At 38.9% G+C, this 19,228-nt stretch overlaps 1 protein-coding gene across 13 annotated transcripts in view; it reads left to right on the top strand.

Moving 5' to 3' along the window:
• Window positions 1–19,228, top strand: part of RAB3GAP1 (RAB3 GTPase activating protein catalytic subunit 1) — a 93,325-nt gene that overhangs the window by 50,414 nt on the left and 23,683 nt on the right. For 9 of the 13 annotated variants that reach the window (XR_004969312.1, XM_036319364.1, XM_036319363.1 and 6 more), the window contains 5 exons: window positions 1,603–1,689; window positions 2,688–2,860; window positions 3,981–4,040; window positions 4,806–4,860; window positions 5,105–5,476. Coding sequence is in view for 12 of the 13 variants with exons in the window: in XM_036319364.1 (XP_036175257.1) it covers window positions 1,603–1,689; window positions 2,688–2,860; window positions 3,981–4,040; window positions 4,806–4,860; window positions 5,105–5,476 (747 nt within the window). In the remaining variant the exon portion in view is untranslated. The remainder of the gene's footprint in view (window positions 1–1,602; window positions 1,690–2,687; window positions 2,861–3,980; window positions 4,041–4,805; window positions 4,861–5,104; window positions 5,477–19,228) is intronic. The other 4 variants (XM_036319367.1, XM_036319366.1, XM_036319365.1 and 1 more) reach the window with 3 other exon arrangements.

The raw sequence follows: 19,228 nt of genomic DNA, 5'->3' as shown, positions 1-19,228 counted from the left end.
TGTCTTTATATGTCTACATGCATATGCATTTATTCATTATATCTTCAGTCCTTTCTGTGTGGCGGGCACTGGATTGGGAATATAAAATGAGTAAAACAAAGTCCCCACATTCAGAGAGTTTTCACTGTTGTCTGGGAAAAAGGAAAGTCAACAATACTTACAATACGTGTTCCGTTTGAGAAGTCTGGCAGAGGGGCTGTGAGAGCACAGCAGGGGTGCCTCATCTCTGGGCAGTGGCAGTCAGGGAAGGCTTCACACAGAGGGACACTTGAACTCCATCTAATTTCTTTCACAGAGAAAGCTTATATTGTAGTGAATAGTAAGAGGGCCTGGGTGTCTCCTAGGTATAGTGTGGTGGAACAGGCCCAGCCTGGGAGCCTGACTTTGTGATTTGAACACCCATTTGACTTCAGTTTCCTCATCTGTAAATGAGGCTGATAAAACCTTGTGAGATTGTTGTGAGTGTTAAAGGACCTTCTGTTACTTTGCCTGGCAGAAAATAGGCCTTTGATCCATATTCTTCACTGTAATTGTAGTTATAATCATACTTCTGGCAATTTGTGCATTAAGACAGTCTTGGGAAAACTTTCAAGAGTAGTACAATGAAAAGAAGACTGGTCTTCTAAACTTCATGTTAATCTTATCACTGTCATTAATCTGAACAATATTTTTGGCCAGATTTTCAGCTTCTATGTCTCTAAGACATGGGCAGTGTTACTTAGCTCACACAGTGATATGAGAATAGGATAATGTTGGTAAATGTGCTGAGTTAGTGGGGTTGGCACACAGTAGTTCCTCTATTTCTAAAAATCTGTTGAGTATGTTCTGTAATATGTGGCAAAGTATGCATAGTAAAAGGAATTACAAGTCAACAATACCACAGAGCCCTTGGGAGAAACAGTGATTTAAAAAAAAGGGGGGGGGGAGGGCTGAAAGTAAATTTCTGTAGAGAAGTCCCCTTCTTAAGAATGTATCCTTAGAGATGTTACTCCAGTTATATAGCTCAATTGTTATATGCACTGAATTTTTCTTTTTTAACCAATCCTACACACAGACACATAAACAAAGACCATGTGGAAAAGATACACTGGTCATTACAGGTTTAGACTGCTTCTTACTTTCTAGGAGAATCTCATAAAATGAAGTTACGTGTCCTAAATATTATACTTTTATTATTTCATATATGAAAACCTATAGATAATATAACTGAGTCTCATGAATATATGGGTACTTAATTTTTTTCTTTTATAGCTTTGTCTTTTTTATAATATTAACACTTTCTTAAAACTTTAATGACCAGATGAACCTGCAATCATAGTGAAGAAATTTTGGTTTTGCATTCAGTTTAGTTTACAGAACCAGGTAGTTACTATTAAGAAAAACCTCTGATTCCTAAAATTGGCTAGTCACTAAACCTCTGTATCTTCAAAGAAAAATAGAAATAGTTTGAAATAATGAAGAACCAACTGGCCAGTCAATAAGAGCATTTTCACTGTTTTAATAGCAAAATCATTAAAAAGTCAACTAGTGCCTATATGAGTAGCAAAAATCAGCAAATTAGGAAATTTGTTTGACATTGTGGTTATTTCCTTTCTCCCTAAGTTCTTATTCCCTGATGCTGCTTCTGAGAAACCATTAGATGGAACTTCTTCAATGGACAACAATCCTTTGTCAGAGAGTGAAGAATATGTAAGTCCAGTGATTAAAATGCATCAAATTTCTAAGGATTTGCTATATTTCTAGATTAGTAGAATAAGGATCTTTTTATTTTAAAAATCACTTTAGGAAAACATAAGGGGTGATCAAGGCCTCCACTCAGAAAATGATCTGCTATAGGACATTGACGTATTTTCAGTAGCAAGAACTTTTCTGGTAACAATGGGAAAAAATAGCATAAAATACTCTGCATGATTGTGTGATTTCCCTCATTTTAGACTTTTTGTAAATAATAAAATTTGTTTTGCAACAGATTTGTTCCTGTATTTCAAACTAGCAAGTGAGTGAAAAACTCATTAATAATGTAAAATATGTAAATTAAGTAAATTTTTTATGTTTTCCTTATCCAGGTCTTTGATAAATTGAGAAATGAGAGTTTAAATGACACTTTTGTTTTTGGTTTTGACAACAAGTGTGTACTATTTTTAAGTAAAGGGTTTTTAAAAGTAACATAAAAATTGGAATACATCTTGAAGATTCCACAGAAGAAATTGAAACTTATAACTTTTATATCACCAAACTAGATCCTCACTTTTTTTTAAATATATTTTATTGATTTTTTTTTTTTTTTACAGAGAGGAGGGGAGAGGGATAGAGAGTTAGAAACATCGATGAGAGAGAAACATCGATCAGCTGCCTCCTACACACTCCCCACTGGGGACGTGCCCGCAACCAAGGTACATGCCCTTGACTGGAATTGAACCTGGGACCCTTCAGTCCGCAGGCCGATGCTCTATCCACCCAACCAAACCAGCCAGGGCAAGCCTCACTTTTTTGATCCTTGTAGAAATCTTGAAAACATGGAACTGCCTAAGAACAATTTAGGCAATAATGTATTAAACATTGATAAAAACTAGTTTTGCTAGGATAGATTAATTTTAGTATTAAAATCTTCACCCACACAGTTTTTGAATATGCATATAAATATGTTGTTAACAAGTTTTGCTTTGTTTCTATTCTGTTAAATTTAGAATCTCTACAATCAGTTCAAATCTGCACCATCTGACAGTTTAACATACAAATTGGCTTTGTGTCTCTGTATGATCAATTTCTACCATGGAGGATTGAAAGGAGTGGCACACCTCTGGCAGGAATTTGTCCTTGAAATGCGTTTCAGATGGGAAAACGACTTTCTGATTCCAGGGTAATAATTTCAATATCTAGTTGTGTAGACAGGATTTTTTGTTTGTGGGAAGCATTTGACTTTTGAATAAATTCTCATCTAGGAATTGTGCCCTAAGAAAATGGTAAGAAACTTTGGACGTGATTTATGTTCACAGGTGTTGACTGCATTAAATTTATAATAGGGGAGAAAAAGGTTGAAACAGCCTAAGTGCCAAATATAAAATAATGGCCAAATAAATTATTATATATCTCTACAATGGAAAGTTATAGATCTATTATAAGTTTTTCCCCAAGAATATCTAATAACATTGAAAATGATCCTAATATTTGTAGTAAAGTAGAATATATAGTATTGCATATACTGCGCATTTTCAATTATGCTGATGTATATGTAATACTAGAGGCCCGGTGTAACGAAATTCTTGCACGGGGGTGGGGGGTATCCCTCAGCCTGGCTTGCACCCTCTCCAATCTGGGACATCCCTCTCACAATCCTGGACTGCTGGCTCCTAACCGCTCGCCTGCCTGCCAACCTGATTGCCCCTAACCGCTTCTGCCTGCCAGCCTGATTGATGCCTAACTGCTCCCCTGCCAGCCCAATCGCCCCCACTGCCCTCCCCTTCCGACCCAATCACCCCCAACTGCCCTCCCCTGCTGGCCTTGTCACCTCCAACTGCCCTCCCCTGCCAGTCTGGTCACCCCTAACTGCCCTCCCCTGCAGGCCTGGTCGCCCCCAACTGCCCTCCCTTGCTGGTCTGGTTGCCCCCAACTGCCCTCCCCTGCCAGCCTGGTCGCCCAAACTGCCCTCCCCTGCAGGCCTGGTCGCCCCCAACTGCCCTCCCCTGCAGGCCTGGTTGCCCCCAACTGCCCTCCCCTGCAGGCCTGGTCGCCCCCAACTGCCCTCCCCTGCAGGCCTGGTCGCCCCCAACTGCCCTCCCCTGCCAGCCTGGTCGCACCCAACTGCCCTCCCCTGCAGGCCTGGTCGCCCCCAACTGCCCTCTCCTGCCAGCCTGATCACCCACAACTGCCCTCCCCTGCCGGCCATCTTGTGGCAGCCATTTTGCGGCGGCTATCTTGTGATGACGTCACGTTAGAGTGTGGCGTGAGGGCATGACGCCACCTAGGCTTTTATTATATAGGATTGTACAGCAAAGTAAATGGAAAGAAATACAGCCAGATGTCAACAGTAGTTTTCCCAGGTGTGAAATCATATTTTTATTTTGTTTTTTCTACATTTGTGCATTTTCTAAATTACATGTAGTAAACATGTTTTTTATAGTTGGAGGGAAAACATCTCTACCGTTCATAAGTTCAGATATTAAACATTACCTGTGAATTTTTGTGTGTGTATAGTTTATATTGACATTTCACTTAGTCACATAGGAGAGTTTAGTTAGCATAAATGTTGACTACTGCGCATCTACCCTTCCTAAGGGAGGAGACTCATGATATGAGTTATATAAAATGGTGACTAATCCAAAAATGTTTACTCTTGTGTCATTTGCCAGTTTCTGGTTAGCTGATTACTGGGAATTTAGTAGTTTAGAATTAGAGGCACTCCAGGCAAAAGAGAAGTGGAGATTGATGGTTTTTATATTGAGAATTCACTATAGTAATAGAGAACTAAAAAAGATAGTCTAATCTATTTTGTATGGTGTGAAATACTGTATGCCAGCTACTACCTGGGGTGGATTTAGAGACTTTTTATTTTAAGTTTCTATTAGCTTGAGTGCTATCACTACTTTACTCTTAAGCTTTGAAATATCTGTTATACTTGCTATTGGTGATTTGTGTACTAGGAGGATAAAATAAATTCTGATCTTTTAATCTTATTTGCCCTGTCTTTGTTTCTAGTTTTATTTTCTTATCAATATGGCTAAAATTTGTGGTAGTATAAAAACTAGGCAGATCTGAAGCAATTTTACTAAAACTAATCTTTCTTTTCCCACTGCTTTATTTGATAGATTAGCAAGTGGCCCCCCAGATCTAAGATGCTGTTTATTACATCAGAAACTACAGGTAAAGATTTTTCAGTAACAGTATTTAATGTGATCTTGAGTCAGTTGAAGCTTATTTCTGATGCTAAATTTAAGTACGGATTATAGGCCATTCTTTTTGTGCTGCTGTAGGTTACTTAAAATCACTGTCATTCACAACAAGGTGTAGGGGAAAGGATGGAGAATGAACATTAAATATTCAAGCAGTGGATTGATTTTTATTTTACTGTAATGAATTCAAATATATATATTTCTGTTTTCTTAAGATGTTAAATTGTTGTATTGAAAGAAAGAAGGCACGTGATGAGAAGAGAAAGACAAGTATTTCAGATAATGTGACTAATACATATCCAGGGGATGCTGGAAGACCTGGAGACCAGCTGGGGCCAGACAATCTAAAAGATATGGACAAGGAAAAGGGAGAGGTGGGAAAATCTTGGGATTCTTGGAGTGATAGCGAAGAAGAATTTTTTGAATGCCTAAGTGATACTGAAGAATTTAAGGGAAATGGACAAGAGAGTGGCAAAAAAGGAGGACTTAAGGAGATGGCAAATTTAAAGCCAGAAGGACGACTCAATCAGCATGGGAAACTTACACTGCTGCATAATGGAGAGCCTCTCTACATTCCAGTAACCCAGGTAGGGCATGCACTGGCACGTTAAGTTCTAATTTTTTAAAAATATGTTGTTTAGATAACTTCATTCTAGTAGACGATTGCTTTGGATAGGGGCAATTCTTTAAACAGTCTATGTTCAGAGACCTAAGATGTGAAATCTAAATAATAAACTATTGGGGCTTTAGGTCTACCATTTCTCAAATTGAGAAATGTTTTGAAATTTAAGTAGATAGTAGCTCATTATGTAGAAGGTGATATATTATTTCTTAAACTGAGTAGTGAGTACTCAGGTGTTTAAAAAAAAAATCCAAAAATATGGAGGGGAAAGAAAAGTAGGAATCCTTTAATTTGAGGCCATTTTACACCATTAGTAAGTAGAACAGCAACAACTCAACATCTAAGGAAGAATAATAGTTTTTGTTGGGTGGTAGTGGTTTTAAACTATCTTTTTATTGATTTCTGTTTTAGGGAGAGAGAGAGAAACATTTGATGTGAAAGAGAAACATTGATTGCCTCCCACATATACCCCGACCAGGGATCAAATCCTCGCCTGGGTATGTGCCCTGGCCAGAATTGAACCAGCGACCTTTTAGTGCAGGGGACAACACTCAATCAACTGAGCCATGTTGGCCAGGCTGTTGGGTTATTTTTACATGAGTAATATCTGAATATGTTTTATTGTGGGAAACTCAATTTAGAAAATGTGAAAGCCACCACCCATAATTCACCTCTTATTCGTAGAAGTAACCACTATTACTAGTTTGGGTTATAAATTTCTCCTCTTAGTCTATGCATTGATATACATATATGTGTGCACATTATACATAATTTTGTGGATATTTTTGTTTTTAAATGTGTGCATTAGTGTATAACTTTTTGTTTAACCTAATATGAAGGTTTTTCTATGTCATTACATGTAGATCTATTTTGTTTCTTTGGTGTGTGTTTTTTTTTTAGTTGCTATATAATATTATACGGCATGGGAGAACCACAGTTTATTTAGCCATTTTTCTCTTAATGCACAATATATGTTATTTGCAAATTTTTGCTATTACAGTGTTACATTATAAATTCTTATAGTTCTTTGTGCTTACATATGAGTGTTTCCCTGGGGAAGAAATTGAGAAATTGAATTGCTAGATAAACAGCAATTATATGTTATAAAATTCCTCTTCAAAAAGGCTTCCTCTATTTTACACTCCCATCAATAGTAAATATAGGAGTAAGGGAATATAATTTCCTCTCCAACTTTCCTTTCTCACTTTATTCCACTCATAATTATGTATTGAGTACCTACTGTATGCCAACCACTGTTCTAGACTTTAGGAATTTGGTAGCAAACTAGACAGTAAGGTTCTTGTCCTTGAATTACTTATATTCATATTTTACTTAAATAACTGACACACCCAAAATTTTGCCCATACAATAGGCAAAAGTAGCATCTCAGTGTTTTAGATTGTATTTCCCTGGTTTTTGATGAATCTAAGCATCTTTTAATATGTTTATTGGACATTTTTTAATATGTTTACTTGCCTACCATTTTTAAGTTGCTATCTTGTTCTTATTGATTTATGAGTCCTTCATAGTTTAGATATTAATACTGTATGTTTTCTCCTAGTCATTTAAAAATGTATATTTATTTATTTACTTATTGAATTATAAACTAATATATAAAGTATATAAATCTCAAGTATACAGCTGGTGAGTTATTTCATATTTAAAAACCCATGTAACTACCACCTAGATCAAAATACAGAAAATTCCCATCATGCTAGAAAAGTGCTGATCAATAAAACTTTTGATGAAGATGAAAGTGTACATTTTCTATCTCTGCTGTCCGTAGTAGCCATTGTCCATATATGGCTATTGAGTGCTTGAAATTTGGCTAATGCACATGAGGAACTGAATTTTTTACTTTATTTTATTTAAATTTTTATAGCAAGATGTATTGGATAGCATAGCCCAGTACTCCTCTTCAGGTAACTCTTTCTCTAATTTTTATCAATATAGGTTAGTTTTATTAATTTTTGAACCTCGTAAATAGAATCATACTTTGCGTATATCACTTTTTCATATGTAAATGGAATCATACATTGTGTACTTCTGTGTTGAGCTTTTTTAATTTAACTACCATCTATGAGATTCATCCATGTTGTGGCATGTATTGGTATGTGTGTGTGTTTATTACTTTGTAGTATTTTATGAATATTCCATAATTTGCTTATCCATTCACTTATTGATAGAATTAGAGTTATTTACCATTTGAGCTATTATAAATAAACTAGAGGCCCGGTGCATGAATTCGTGCATGGGTGGGGTCAGGCCGGCCCACCCTGATTGGACTGATCTAGAGGGCTGGCCAGGAGGAGGGGCTGCGGACCGTTGGCTGGCCGGCCGGCCCACCCCCTGGTCAAACTCTCAGTCTAACTCCCAGGTCGAGGGGATAATTTGCATATTAGCCTTTTATTATATAGGATGAATATTCTCATATGGTGAACATAGGCACTTACTTTCTTTAGGAGATATTTCTAAGAGTAAAATTGTTTAATTATATGGTAGAAATATGTTTTAGCTTTAGTAGATATTACTAAACAGTCTCCCAAAGTGTTTGAACTAACTTACATTCTCTTCAACAATGTATAATACTTTTAGTTTATTCCACATAATCCCCAACATTTGGTGTGTCAGGGGACCCCAACACCACTCCCAGGTTGATGATTAGCCGCGACTCCAGGACTTACCATATAGACATGCTCATGGCTATGATTTATTGCAGCAAACGGATATAAAGCAAAATTGCAAAAGGAAATGGCACATGGGACAAAGTTCAGAGGAAATCAAGCACAAGCTTCCAAGAGTCCTCTCTCAGTGTAGTAACACAGGATGCACTTAATTCCTCCAACAGCGAATTGTGACAACATCTAAAACAGTGGTTCCCAAACTTATTTGGCCTACCGCCCCCTTTCCAGAAAAAATATTACTCAGCGCCCCCTGGAAATTAATTTTTTTTTAATTTTAATAGCAATTAAACAGATATATGTATTAATGTTTCTACCTTTTTTGTAAAATATAGTAAAGAAAGGTGTAAATTAGAAACATTGAAGTTTGAAAATATGAAACTGTTTATTGAACTCAGAATAGAAAGGTAATACAAAAAAAGTTAAAACAAATGCACCTGTGGCCATCACCACCCCCCTGGATCGCTGCAGCGTCCATCAGGGGGCGGTAGCGCCCACTTTGGGAATCACTGATGTAAAATGTTGTCTACCAGGGAAACTTGTTAGAGGCTCCGTGCTCAGGGCTTTTATTGAGGCCTGGCACCCAAGCTCTATGTGTAGGCAATCTCTGCCTAGCACGTACCAAAATTCCAGACTCCCAGAAGGAAAGCAGGTATGTAGCATAAACCATATTGTTTGCACAAATACTTTAGGCACAGTGAGCCATTTTAATTAGTTCTGAGTATGGTGGGGACACTACCAAAATCAAGGTTTCCAGATGCCAGCCAGAGGCCAGCTTTGCAAACAGGCTTCCTGAGGATAGCAGTCTAAGGCCTGCAGTGTTAACTCTTCTCTGCACACTGGATAATTTTAGTTATTTAAATGGTTGCCTTTCTGTTGGGTATGTAGTAGTATCTCATGTTTTTACATTTCCCTAATGAATAATGATACTGAATACATTTTCATATATTTATTGCCCGTTTGGGTATCTTCTTGGCGAAGTGCCTATTTAAGGTCTTGCCTTTTTTTTTTTTAAATCCTCACCTGACGATATGTTTTTATTAATTTTAGAGAGAAAGGAAGGAAGGGAGAGAGAAACATCGATGTGAGAGAGAAACATCTATTGGTTGCCTCCTTTATGCACCCCAACTGGGGATTAAATCCTCCAACCTTTTGGTGTACAGGATGATGCTCTAACCAACTGAACCACCCGGCCAGAACAGCTTTTGCCAATTTTAAAAAAGTTGCCTTTTTTCTTATTGCTTGGTAGGAATTCTTCATATATTCTGGATATGAGTCCTTGGTCATATTTATGTATTACAAGTAATTTCTCTTAATCTCTGACTTGGTTATTCACTTTGTAAATGATGCCTTTAGTTAAATGGGTAGTCTTAATTTTAATAAAGTCTGATCTAACAGTATGTTTCTTATGTGGATAGTGCTTTTGTCTCCCATTTAAGAAATCTTTAACTACTTCAATGTCCTGGAGATAGTCTTATGTATTTTTCTGGAAGCTTTATTATTTTACCTGTCTTGCTTATATTTGTGATCCACCTCAAACTGACTGGTATAAGGAAAAGGTTAAGATTCTCTCTTTTTTTCTGTTTCTACATCATTATTCAAAAGACCTATCTTTTCCCACAGAGTGGCAGTGATGTCTTTGTTGGAAATCATGTGACTGTATGTGTGTTGGTCTGTTTCTGAATTGATTATTATGTTCCGTTAGTCTCTTTGTCTATCCTTATGCCAATAATGCACTATTTTTTATCACTGTGGCTTTATAATAAGTGTTTCTATTTTGTAGTATAAATCTTCTTTGTTCTTCAAAATTATCTTAGCTGTCCTTCGCATTTTTTCTATTTCTTTTATTGTTGTTGTTTGTTTTGTAAATTTGAGAATCAGCTTGTCAGTTTCCACATGCAAAATAATCCTGCTGGAATTTTGAATCATATTGCATTGAATTTATAAATCAATTGAGAGAGAACTGAAATCTTAACAATATTGAATTCCATGAACATGAAATGTCTTTCCTTTTCTTTCTTTTTTTATTTATTGTTGACAGTATTACAGAAGTCCCCCATATCCCCACCCCTTTGTCCTCCCTAACCTCACTCCACACTATTGTCTGTGTCCATAAACTATGCATATATGTATGTATGTTCTTTGGTTAATCTCTTCCCGTTGCCCCCACCCTTCACCCTTTACCACTCTGTGATCTGTCAGTCTGTTCCATGCTTCCATGCCTCTGGACCTATTTTGTTCACCAGTTTATTTTGTTCATTAAATTCCACATATACATGAGATCATGTGATATTTGCTTGCTCTGCCTGGCTTATTTTTCTTAGCATCATAATCTCCAGGTCCATCCATGCTGTCTCAAAGGGTAAGCAATCCTTCTTTCTTACAGCCGCATCATATTCCATTGAGTAAATTACCACAGCTTTTTTATCCACTCATCTACTGATGGGCACTTGGGCCGTTTCCGGATCTTAGCTATTGTAAATGACACTGCAATGAACATAGGGGTGCATACATTCTTTCTGAATAGTCTTTCAAGTTTCTTATGATATATTCTCAGAGGTGGGATTGCTGGATCAAAAGGCAGTTTCATTTTTAATTTTTTGAGAAAACTCCATACTGTTTTCCATAGTGACTGCACCAGTCTGCATTCCCACCAGCAGTGCATGAGGGTTCATTTTCTCCACATCCTCACCAGCACTTGTTTGTTGACTTATTGATGGTAGCCATTCTGGCAGGTGTGAAGTGATACCTCATTGTAGTTTTAATTTACCTGTCTCTGATGATTAGTGACATTGAACATTTTTCATATTTCTGTTGGCCATCTATCTGTATGTCCTCTTTGGAGAAGTATCAATTCAGTTCTTTTGCCCATTTTTTAATTGGATTGTTCATCTTCCTTTTGTTGAGTTGTATGAGTTCTTTGTGTATTTTGGAAATTAATCCCTTATCAGATATATCATTGGTAAATATGTTCTCCCATATAGTGGGTTCCCTTCTCATTTTTTTTTTTTTATTGCTTAAAGTATTACAAAGGGTATTACATATGTGTCTTTTTTTTTTTCCCCCGCCCTTGACTATCCCCTGGCCTCCCCCACCCCCCAGCGTCCCATGTCCATTGGTTATGCATATATGCATGCATACAAGTCCTTCGGTTGCTCTCTTATACCCCTCCCTCCTGCCCCCCCAAATTTCCCCGGCCTTCCCACTGCATTTTGACCATCTGTTCGAGGCAGCTCTGCCTCTGTATCTATTACTCTTCAAACGTTTATAATGGTCTCTGTTATCCATGAATGAGTGAGATCATGTGGTATTTTTCCTTCATTGACTGGCTTATTTCACTTAGCATAATGCTCTCCAGTTCCATCCATGCCGTTGCAAATGGTAAGAGTTCCTTCTTTTTTACAGCAGCATAGTATTCCATCATGTAGATGTACCACAGTTTTCTAATCCATTCATCTACTGATGGGCACTTAGGCTGTTTCCAGATCTTAGCTATGGTGAATTGTGCTGCTATGAACATATGGGTGCATATATGCTTTCTGATTGGTGTTTCTGGTTTCCTGGGATATATTCCTAAAAGTGGGATCACAGGGTCAAATGGGAGTTCCATTTGTAGTTTTTTGAGGAAACTCCATACTGTCTTCCATAGTGGCTGCACCAGTCTGCATTCCCACCAAGAGTGCACAAGTGTTCCTTTTTCTCCACATCCTCTCCAGCACTTGTCGTTTGTTGATTTGTTGATGATAGCCAGTCTGACAGGTGTGAGATGGTACCTCATTGTTGTTTTGATTTGCATCTCTCGGATGATTCGTGACTTTGAGCATGTTTTCATATGTCTCTTGGCTTTCTGAATGTCCTCTTTTGAAAGGTGTCTATTTAGGTCCTTTGCCCATTTTTTGATTGGATTGTTTATCTTCCTTTTGTTAAGTTGTATGAGTTCCCTATAAATTTTGGAGATTAGGCCCTTATCAGATATGATATTGGCAAATATGTTTTCACACACAGTGGGTTTTCTTGTTGTTTTGTTGATGGTTTCTTTTGCTGTGCAGAAGCTTTTTATTTTGAAGTAGTCCCATTTGTTCATTTTTTCTTTAGTTTCAAGTGCCCTAAGAGCTGTATCAGTGAAGAAATTGCTTCGGCATATGTCTGAGATTTTGTTGCCTTTGGATTCTTCTAGAATTTTTATGGTTTCCTGTCGTACATTTAAGTCCTTTGTCCATTTTGAGTTTATTTTTGTGTATGGTGTAAGTTGGTGGTCTAGTTTCATTTTCTTGCATATATCTGTCCAATTTTCCCAACACCATTTATTGAAGAGACTATCCTGGCTCCATTGTATGTTCTTGCCTCCTTTGTCAAATATTAATTGAGCATATTGGTTCGGGCCGATTTCTGGGCTCTCTATTCTATTCCATTGATCTATATGTCTGTTCTTCTGCCAGTACCAGGCAGTTTTGAGAACAGTGGCTTTGTAATACAGCTTGATATCTGGTATTGAGATCCCACCTACTTTGTTCTTTCTCAGGATTGCTGCAGCTATTCGAGGTCTTTTTTTATTCCAGATGAATTTTTGGAGAGTTCGTTCTAGATCTGTGAAGTATGCCATTGGTGTTTTAATGGGAAGAGCGTTGAATTTATAGATTGCTTTGGGTAGTATGGACATTTTAATGATGTTGATCCTACCAATCCATGAACACGGTATGTTCTTCCATCTGTTTATGTCTTCCTCTATCTCTTTTTTCAACATCCTGTAGTTTTCTGAGTAGAGGTCTTTTACCTCTTTAGTTAAGTTTATTCCTAGGTAGCTTAATTTTTTTGGTGCAATGGTAAATGGGATTGTTTTTGAATCTCTCTTTCTGAAAGTTCACTATTGGTGTATAGAAATGCCTCAGATTTCTTGGGGTTAATTTTGTATCCTGCTACATTGCCAAATTCATGTATTAAGTCTAGTAGTTTTTTGATGGAGTCTCTAGGGTTTTGTATGTATAATATCATGTCGTCTGCAAATAAGGACAGTTTTACTTCCTCTTTTCCAATTTGAATGCCTTTTATTTCTTCTTCTTGTCTAATTGCAATGGCTAATACTTCCAGTACTATGTTGAACAGGAGTAGTGAGAGCGGACATCCCTGTCTTGTTCCTGTTCTTAGGGGAAATGGTGTTAGTTTTTGTCCATTGAGTATGATGTTGGCAGTGGGCCTGTCATATATGGCTTTTATTATGTTGAGGTATGATCCTTCTACTCCCACCTTGCTGAGAGTTTTTATCAAAAATGGGTGTTGGATTTTGTCAAATGCTTTTTCTGCATCAATTGATATGACCATGTGGTTTTTTTTCTTTCAATTTGTTTATGTGATGTATCACATTTATTGATTTGCGGATATTGTACCATCCTTGCATCCCTGGGATAAATCCTACTTGGTCATGGTGTATGATCTTTCTGATGTACTGCTGGATCCGATTTGCTAAGATTTTTTTGAGGATTTTGGCATCTATATTCATGAGGGATATTGGCCTGTAATTCTCTTTCATTGTGTTGTCTTTACCTGGTTTTGGTATTAGGGTGATGCTGGCTTCATAGAATGAGCTTGGAAGTGTTCCTTCCTCCTGAATTTTTTGTAGTAGTCTGAGGAGGATAGGTTTTAGTTCTTCCTTGAATGTTTGGTAAAATTCCCCTGTGAAGCCGTCTGGTCCTGGGCTTTTGTTTGCTGGAAGCTTTTTGATGACTGCTTCAATTTCTTCCATAGTTATTGGCCTGTTGAGATTTTTAGATTCTTCCTGATTGAGTTTTGGAATGTATTTTTCTAGGAATTTGTCCATTTCCTCCAGGTTGTCTAGTTTGTTGGAGTAGAGCTGTCTGTCCATAGTATTTTTTAGCAATCATTTGTATTTCTGTGGGGTCTGTTGTTATTTCGCCCCTATCGTTTCTGATTTTGTTTATTTGGGTCCTCTCTCTTTGCTTCTTGGTGAGTCTGGCTAGAGGTTTGTCAGTCTTGTTTATCCTTTCGAAGAACCAGCTCTTGGTTTCATTGATTTTCTGTATTATTTTTTTGGTCTCTATGTCATTTATTTCTGCTCTAATCTTTATTATCTCCTTCCTTCTGCTCACTCTGGGGTATTTTTGTTGCTCTCTTTCTAATTCTTTGAGTTGTAGAGTTAGATGATTTACTACCATTTTTTCTTGTTTTTTGAGATAGGCCTGTAGAGCTGTAAATTTCCCTCTCAGGATTGCTTTCATTGCGTCCCATAGGTTTTGGATTGTTGTGTTTTCATTGTCATTAGTTTCCAGGATGTTTTTAATTTCTTCTTTGATCTCATTGTTAACCCAATCAATATTTAATAACATGCTATTTAGCTTCCAAGTGTTTGAATATTTTGGGTTGTTTTTATTGTAGTTTATTTCTACTATTATGCCATCGTGGTCTGAGAAGATGCTTCGTATGATTTCAATCTTCTTGAATTTGGGGAGACTTTGTTTGTGACCCAATATGTGGTCTATTTTTGAATCTGTCCTATGAGCACTTGAGTAGAATGTATATTCCATGGCTGTGGGGTGAAGTGTTCTGAAGATGTCTATTAAGTCCATCTGATCTAGTGAGTCATTTAGGATTGCTGTTTCTTTGCTGATTGTTTGTCTAGAGGATTTACCCAGTGATGTCAGTGGTGTATTAAAGTCCCCTACTATGATTGTGTTGTTGTCGATCTCTCCTTTGATATCTTCCAGGAGTTTTTTTATGTATTTGGGTGCTCCTGCATTGGGTGCATATATGTTTACCAGGGTTATATCTTCTTGTTGTATTGATCCCTTTAGTATTATGAAGTGGCCTTCCTTATCTCTTGTTATGGCCTTCACTTTGAGGTCTATTTTGTCTGATATAAGTATTGCTACTCCAGCTTTCTTTTCCTTTCCATTTGCCTTAAAGATATTTTTCATCCCTTCACTTTCAGTCTGTGTGAGTCCCTTCTAATGAGGTGGGTCTCTTGTAGACAGCAAATGTATGGGTCATGATTTTTTATCCATTCAGCCACTCGATGTCTTTTGGTTGGAGCATTTAACCCATTTACATTTAAAGTTATTATTGAAAGGTACTTGTTTGTAGCCATTTCTTTTTGTGTGTGGCTGTTTTCTTTCTGAGCTTTTTATTTCTTCTTTTTACACCAGTCCCTTTAGCATTTCTTGCATTGCTGGCTTGGTGGTGATAAACTCCCTTAGCCTTTTTTTGTCTGTGAAGCTTCTTATTTCCCCTTCAATTTTGAATGATAGCCTGGCTGGATAGAGTATTCTTGGATTCAGTCCTTTGCTTTGCATCACTTTGTAAATTTCCGTCCATTCTTTTCTGGCCTGATGTGTTTCTGTTGAGAAATCATTTGATAATCTAATGGGAGATCCCTTGTATGTAACTTTCCGTCTCTCTCTTGCAGCCTTTAAGATTCTCTCTTTGTCCTGAACATTTGCTATGGTAATTATGATGTGTCTTGGTGTGAGTCTTTTCGGGTTCACCTTGCTTGGGACTCTCTGGGCTTGTGTGACTTTTTTCTTCCCCACCTCAGGGAAGTTTTCTGATATTATTTCTTCAAATAGGTTTTCTAATCCTTGTTCCTCTTTCTGTTGTTCTGGCACCCCTATTATTCGTATGTTGTTTCATTTCATGTTGTCCCAAAGCTCCCTTAGACTCTCCTCCTGTCTTTTAATTTTTTTCCCCAATTGAAGTACAGTTTGGGTGTGTTTTGCTTCCTTGTCTTCTAATTCACTAATTCGCTCTTCCGCTTCTCCTATTCTACTCTTGATACTTTCAATGGTGTTTTTTATTGTAGCTATATCGCTCTTCATTTTTTCTTGGGTCTTACTTAAGTTGTTGATTTTTTCATCTGTTTCATCTTGCTTCTTGCATAAGTTGTCGATTTTTTCCTCCATCCGGTTTATGCACTCTTCGACCCTTAGTCTGAATTCTTTTTCTGTCATGTTGCATGCCTCTGTATCACTTAGCTGCTTTTCTGGTGAGACCTCCTTTTCTTTCCTTTGGGGATTTCTTTGTCTACCCATGTTTGATCTCACTGACATATATAGATATTGAGTCGTTCAGTGGCTGCTCCCTAGGTGGCAGTGGCTCCTCGGACTGTGGTTGCTTCTTGGGCAGTTGTGGTAGCAGCTGCTCCTCTGTTGGTAGCAGGTCCTCTGATGGGTGCTGTTCACAGCTGTTGTGGCTCTTCTGGCTGGTGGAAGGAGGCTTCACACACAGCAGCTGTTCCTCAGACAGAGCGTGTGGTGATCAGGAGGCCGCTGTTGCTAGGATCTGCTTTCTGTGGGGAGAAGCAGGGCTCCTCTGAGATCACGTAGTCGCGCTGCTTGAGAGCCGTTGTTGCCGGGTTAGTAGCTGGTCTCTGGATTCCGGTAACAGCCACTCAAAATGGCACGATCTCCGCGCCTGAGCCGGTGCCCCTTCTCATTTTGTTGAGGTTTCTTTTGCTGCGCATAGCTTTTTAGTTTGATGTAGTCACATTGGTCTGTTTTTCCTTTGTTTCTTTTTCCCGAGGTGATGATTGGTGAAAATACTACTATGTGAGATGCCTGAGATTTTACTGTCTGTGGTTTTCTTTTTCTTTTCTTTTTTTTTTTTTTTTTAGGATATATATGGTTTCCCACCTTATGTTTAAATCTTTTATCATTTTGAGTTTATTATTGTGTATGGTGTAAGTTAGTTGTCCAGTTTCATTTCTTTGCATGTATCTGCCCAATGTTCCTAAAACCAGTATTGAAGAGATGGTCTTTACTCTATTGTATGTTCTTGCCTCCTTTGTCAAATATTAATTGACCATAATGGCATGGGTCGATTGGGGTCTCTTTTCTGTTACATTGGTCTGTAGCCTAATCTTGTGCCAGTACCAGGATGTTTTTATTACAATGGCTTAGTAGTAGAGTTTGATATCCAGTATTGGGGTACCTCCAACTTTTTCCTTCTTTCTCTAGATTGCTGTGGCTATTTGGGTCTTTTTTGGTTCCATATAAATGTTTGGAATGCCGAAACCGGTTTGGCTCAGTGGATAGAGCGTCGGCCTGCGGACTGAGGGGTCCCAGGTCGATTCCGGTCAAGGGCATGTACCTGGGTTGCAAGCACATCACCACTGGGAGATGTGCAGGAGGCGGCTGATCGATGTTCTCTCTCATCGATGTTTCTGACTCTCTATCTCTTTCCCTTCCTCTCTGTGAAGAATCAATAAAATATATTTTTAAAAAAATGTTTGGAGTATTGAGCAACTAAGATGGCGGCATAGGTAAACACCGGGAAATTATCGCCTCACACAACAATTGAAAATTACCGCAAAGGACTGAGCAAACATCATCCAGAACAACAGGAAGGCCGGCTGAGTGTAAATTCCACAACTAGAAGGAAAGAAAAGCACACTGAGAGCCAGAGGCGCTGCGGAGGTGAAGTGCAGAGGTACGGCGGCGCGCGCGCGCAAGGAAAGGGGGTAGCACCTGAGGACGCGGCTGTCTTTTTGAATCACAAGCTCCTGACTGCTCTGAACTCCGGTTCCGGGAAGTCTCTGGGGACCCAGGACTCATACGGGGAGAGGCTGGTCTGTCCGGCAGCGAGCGAACTTGAGGGCGGCTTTCCCTCAGAGGTGCTTGCAGCCGTTACCGGAACACTGAGACGCGCGACTCCGGGCGGAGAATCGGCCATGGCTGCTTTCTCCGCCCTCTGACTCCCTGAGACCCCGCCCCACCCAGGCTGCGGCAGAGGCTTTTGCATGTGAATGTACCTAACTGCAGCCGAACCAGGCAGACCTGGAACTTCCAAGAGAAGGCCCAAGGCCCCGCAGCGGCTTGCATTGCTTCACAGCTGAGCCTCTTCGTGGCTCCTGCTGTGTGGCCTCAGGCAGAGGCTGAATTAGCACCTCCTTAGATCCAGGAGCCACTGTACCCAGTGGTCAGAGGGGAACCATCCAGACTGCAAAACCTCAGATCCATAAGGGACGCACTCAGGGAGCAGACTCAGTGAGCACCAAAGCCCCACTGAAGCAAGTCTTGCCCCAGAAGGGTGTCTTCAGCACAGAAGTTCTCCCACTTTAGACACAGCTGATTCTCACAGCCAATTGGCTTGGAGGTCAATTCCTCCCAGTGATCCTACAACAACCAAGGCACCAAGAGTGTCCACCCCAGGTAACTGGGGAGGCTGAGCTACTGGGCCCTACAGGACACCTGGCGCACAGGGCCACTCTATCAACACAGGGAAGCTGCCAAAATGCGGAGACAAAGAAACAGGTCACAAATGGCAGAAATGGAGGAAAGCAAACGATTGGATATAGAGTTTAAGGCCACGGTTATAAGGTTTTTCAAGAATTTTATGGAAACCGCCGATAAATTTAATGAATCCCTCAATAAGTATAGGGAGACCATGGAGGACATGAAAAAGGACCAACTAGAAATTAAGCATACATTGACTGAAATAAAGAATAATTTACAGAGATCCAGCAGCAGAAAAGAGGATCCCAAGAATCAAGTCAAAGATTTGAAATACAAAGAAACAAAAAATACCCAACCGAAAAAGAAAAAAGAAAAGAGATTCCAAAAATATGAAGATAGTGTAAGGAACCTCTGGGACAACTTCAAGCGTACCAACATCAGAATTATAGGGGTACCAGAAGGAGAGAGAGGGCAAGATATTGAAAACCTTTTTGAAGAAATAATGACAGAAAACTTCCCCTACCTGGTGAAAGAAATGGACTTACAAGTCCAGGAAGCGCAGAGAACCCCAAACAAAAGGAATCCAAGGAGGACCACACCAAGACACATCATAATTAAAATGCCAAGAGCAAAAGATAAAGAGAGAATCTTAAAAGCAGCAAGAGAAAGACAGTCAGTTACCTACAAGGGAGTACCCATACGACTGTCAGCTGATTTCTCAACAGAAACCATGCAGGCCAGAAGAGACTGGCAAGAAATATTCAAAGTGATGAATAGCAAGAACCTGCAACCAAGATTACTTTATCCAGCAAAGCTATCATTCAGAATAGAAGGTCAGATAAAGAGCTTCACGGA

This window comes from Myotis myotis, unplaced genomic scaffold, assembly GCF_014108235.1.
Source record: "Myotis myotis isolate mMyoMyo1 unplaced genomic scaffold, mMyoMyo1.p scaffold_m19_p_8, whole genome shotgun sequence".
NCBI lineage: Eukaryota > Metazoa > Chordata > Mammalia > Chiroptera > Vespertilionidae > Myotis > Myotis myotis.
Note: the sequence above shows the minus strand (reverse complement) of the source record. Positions and strands in the feature narration are given on the sequence as shown.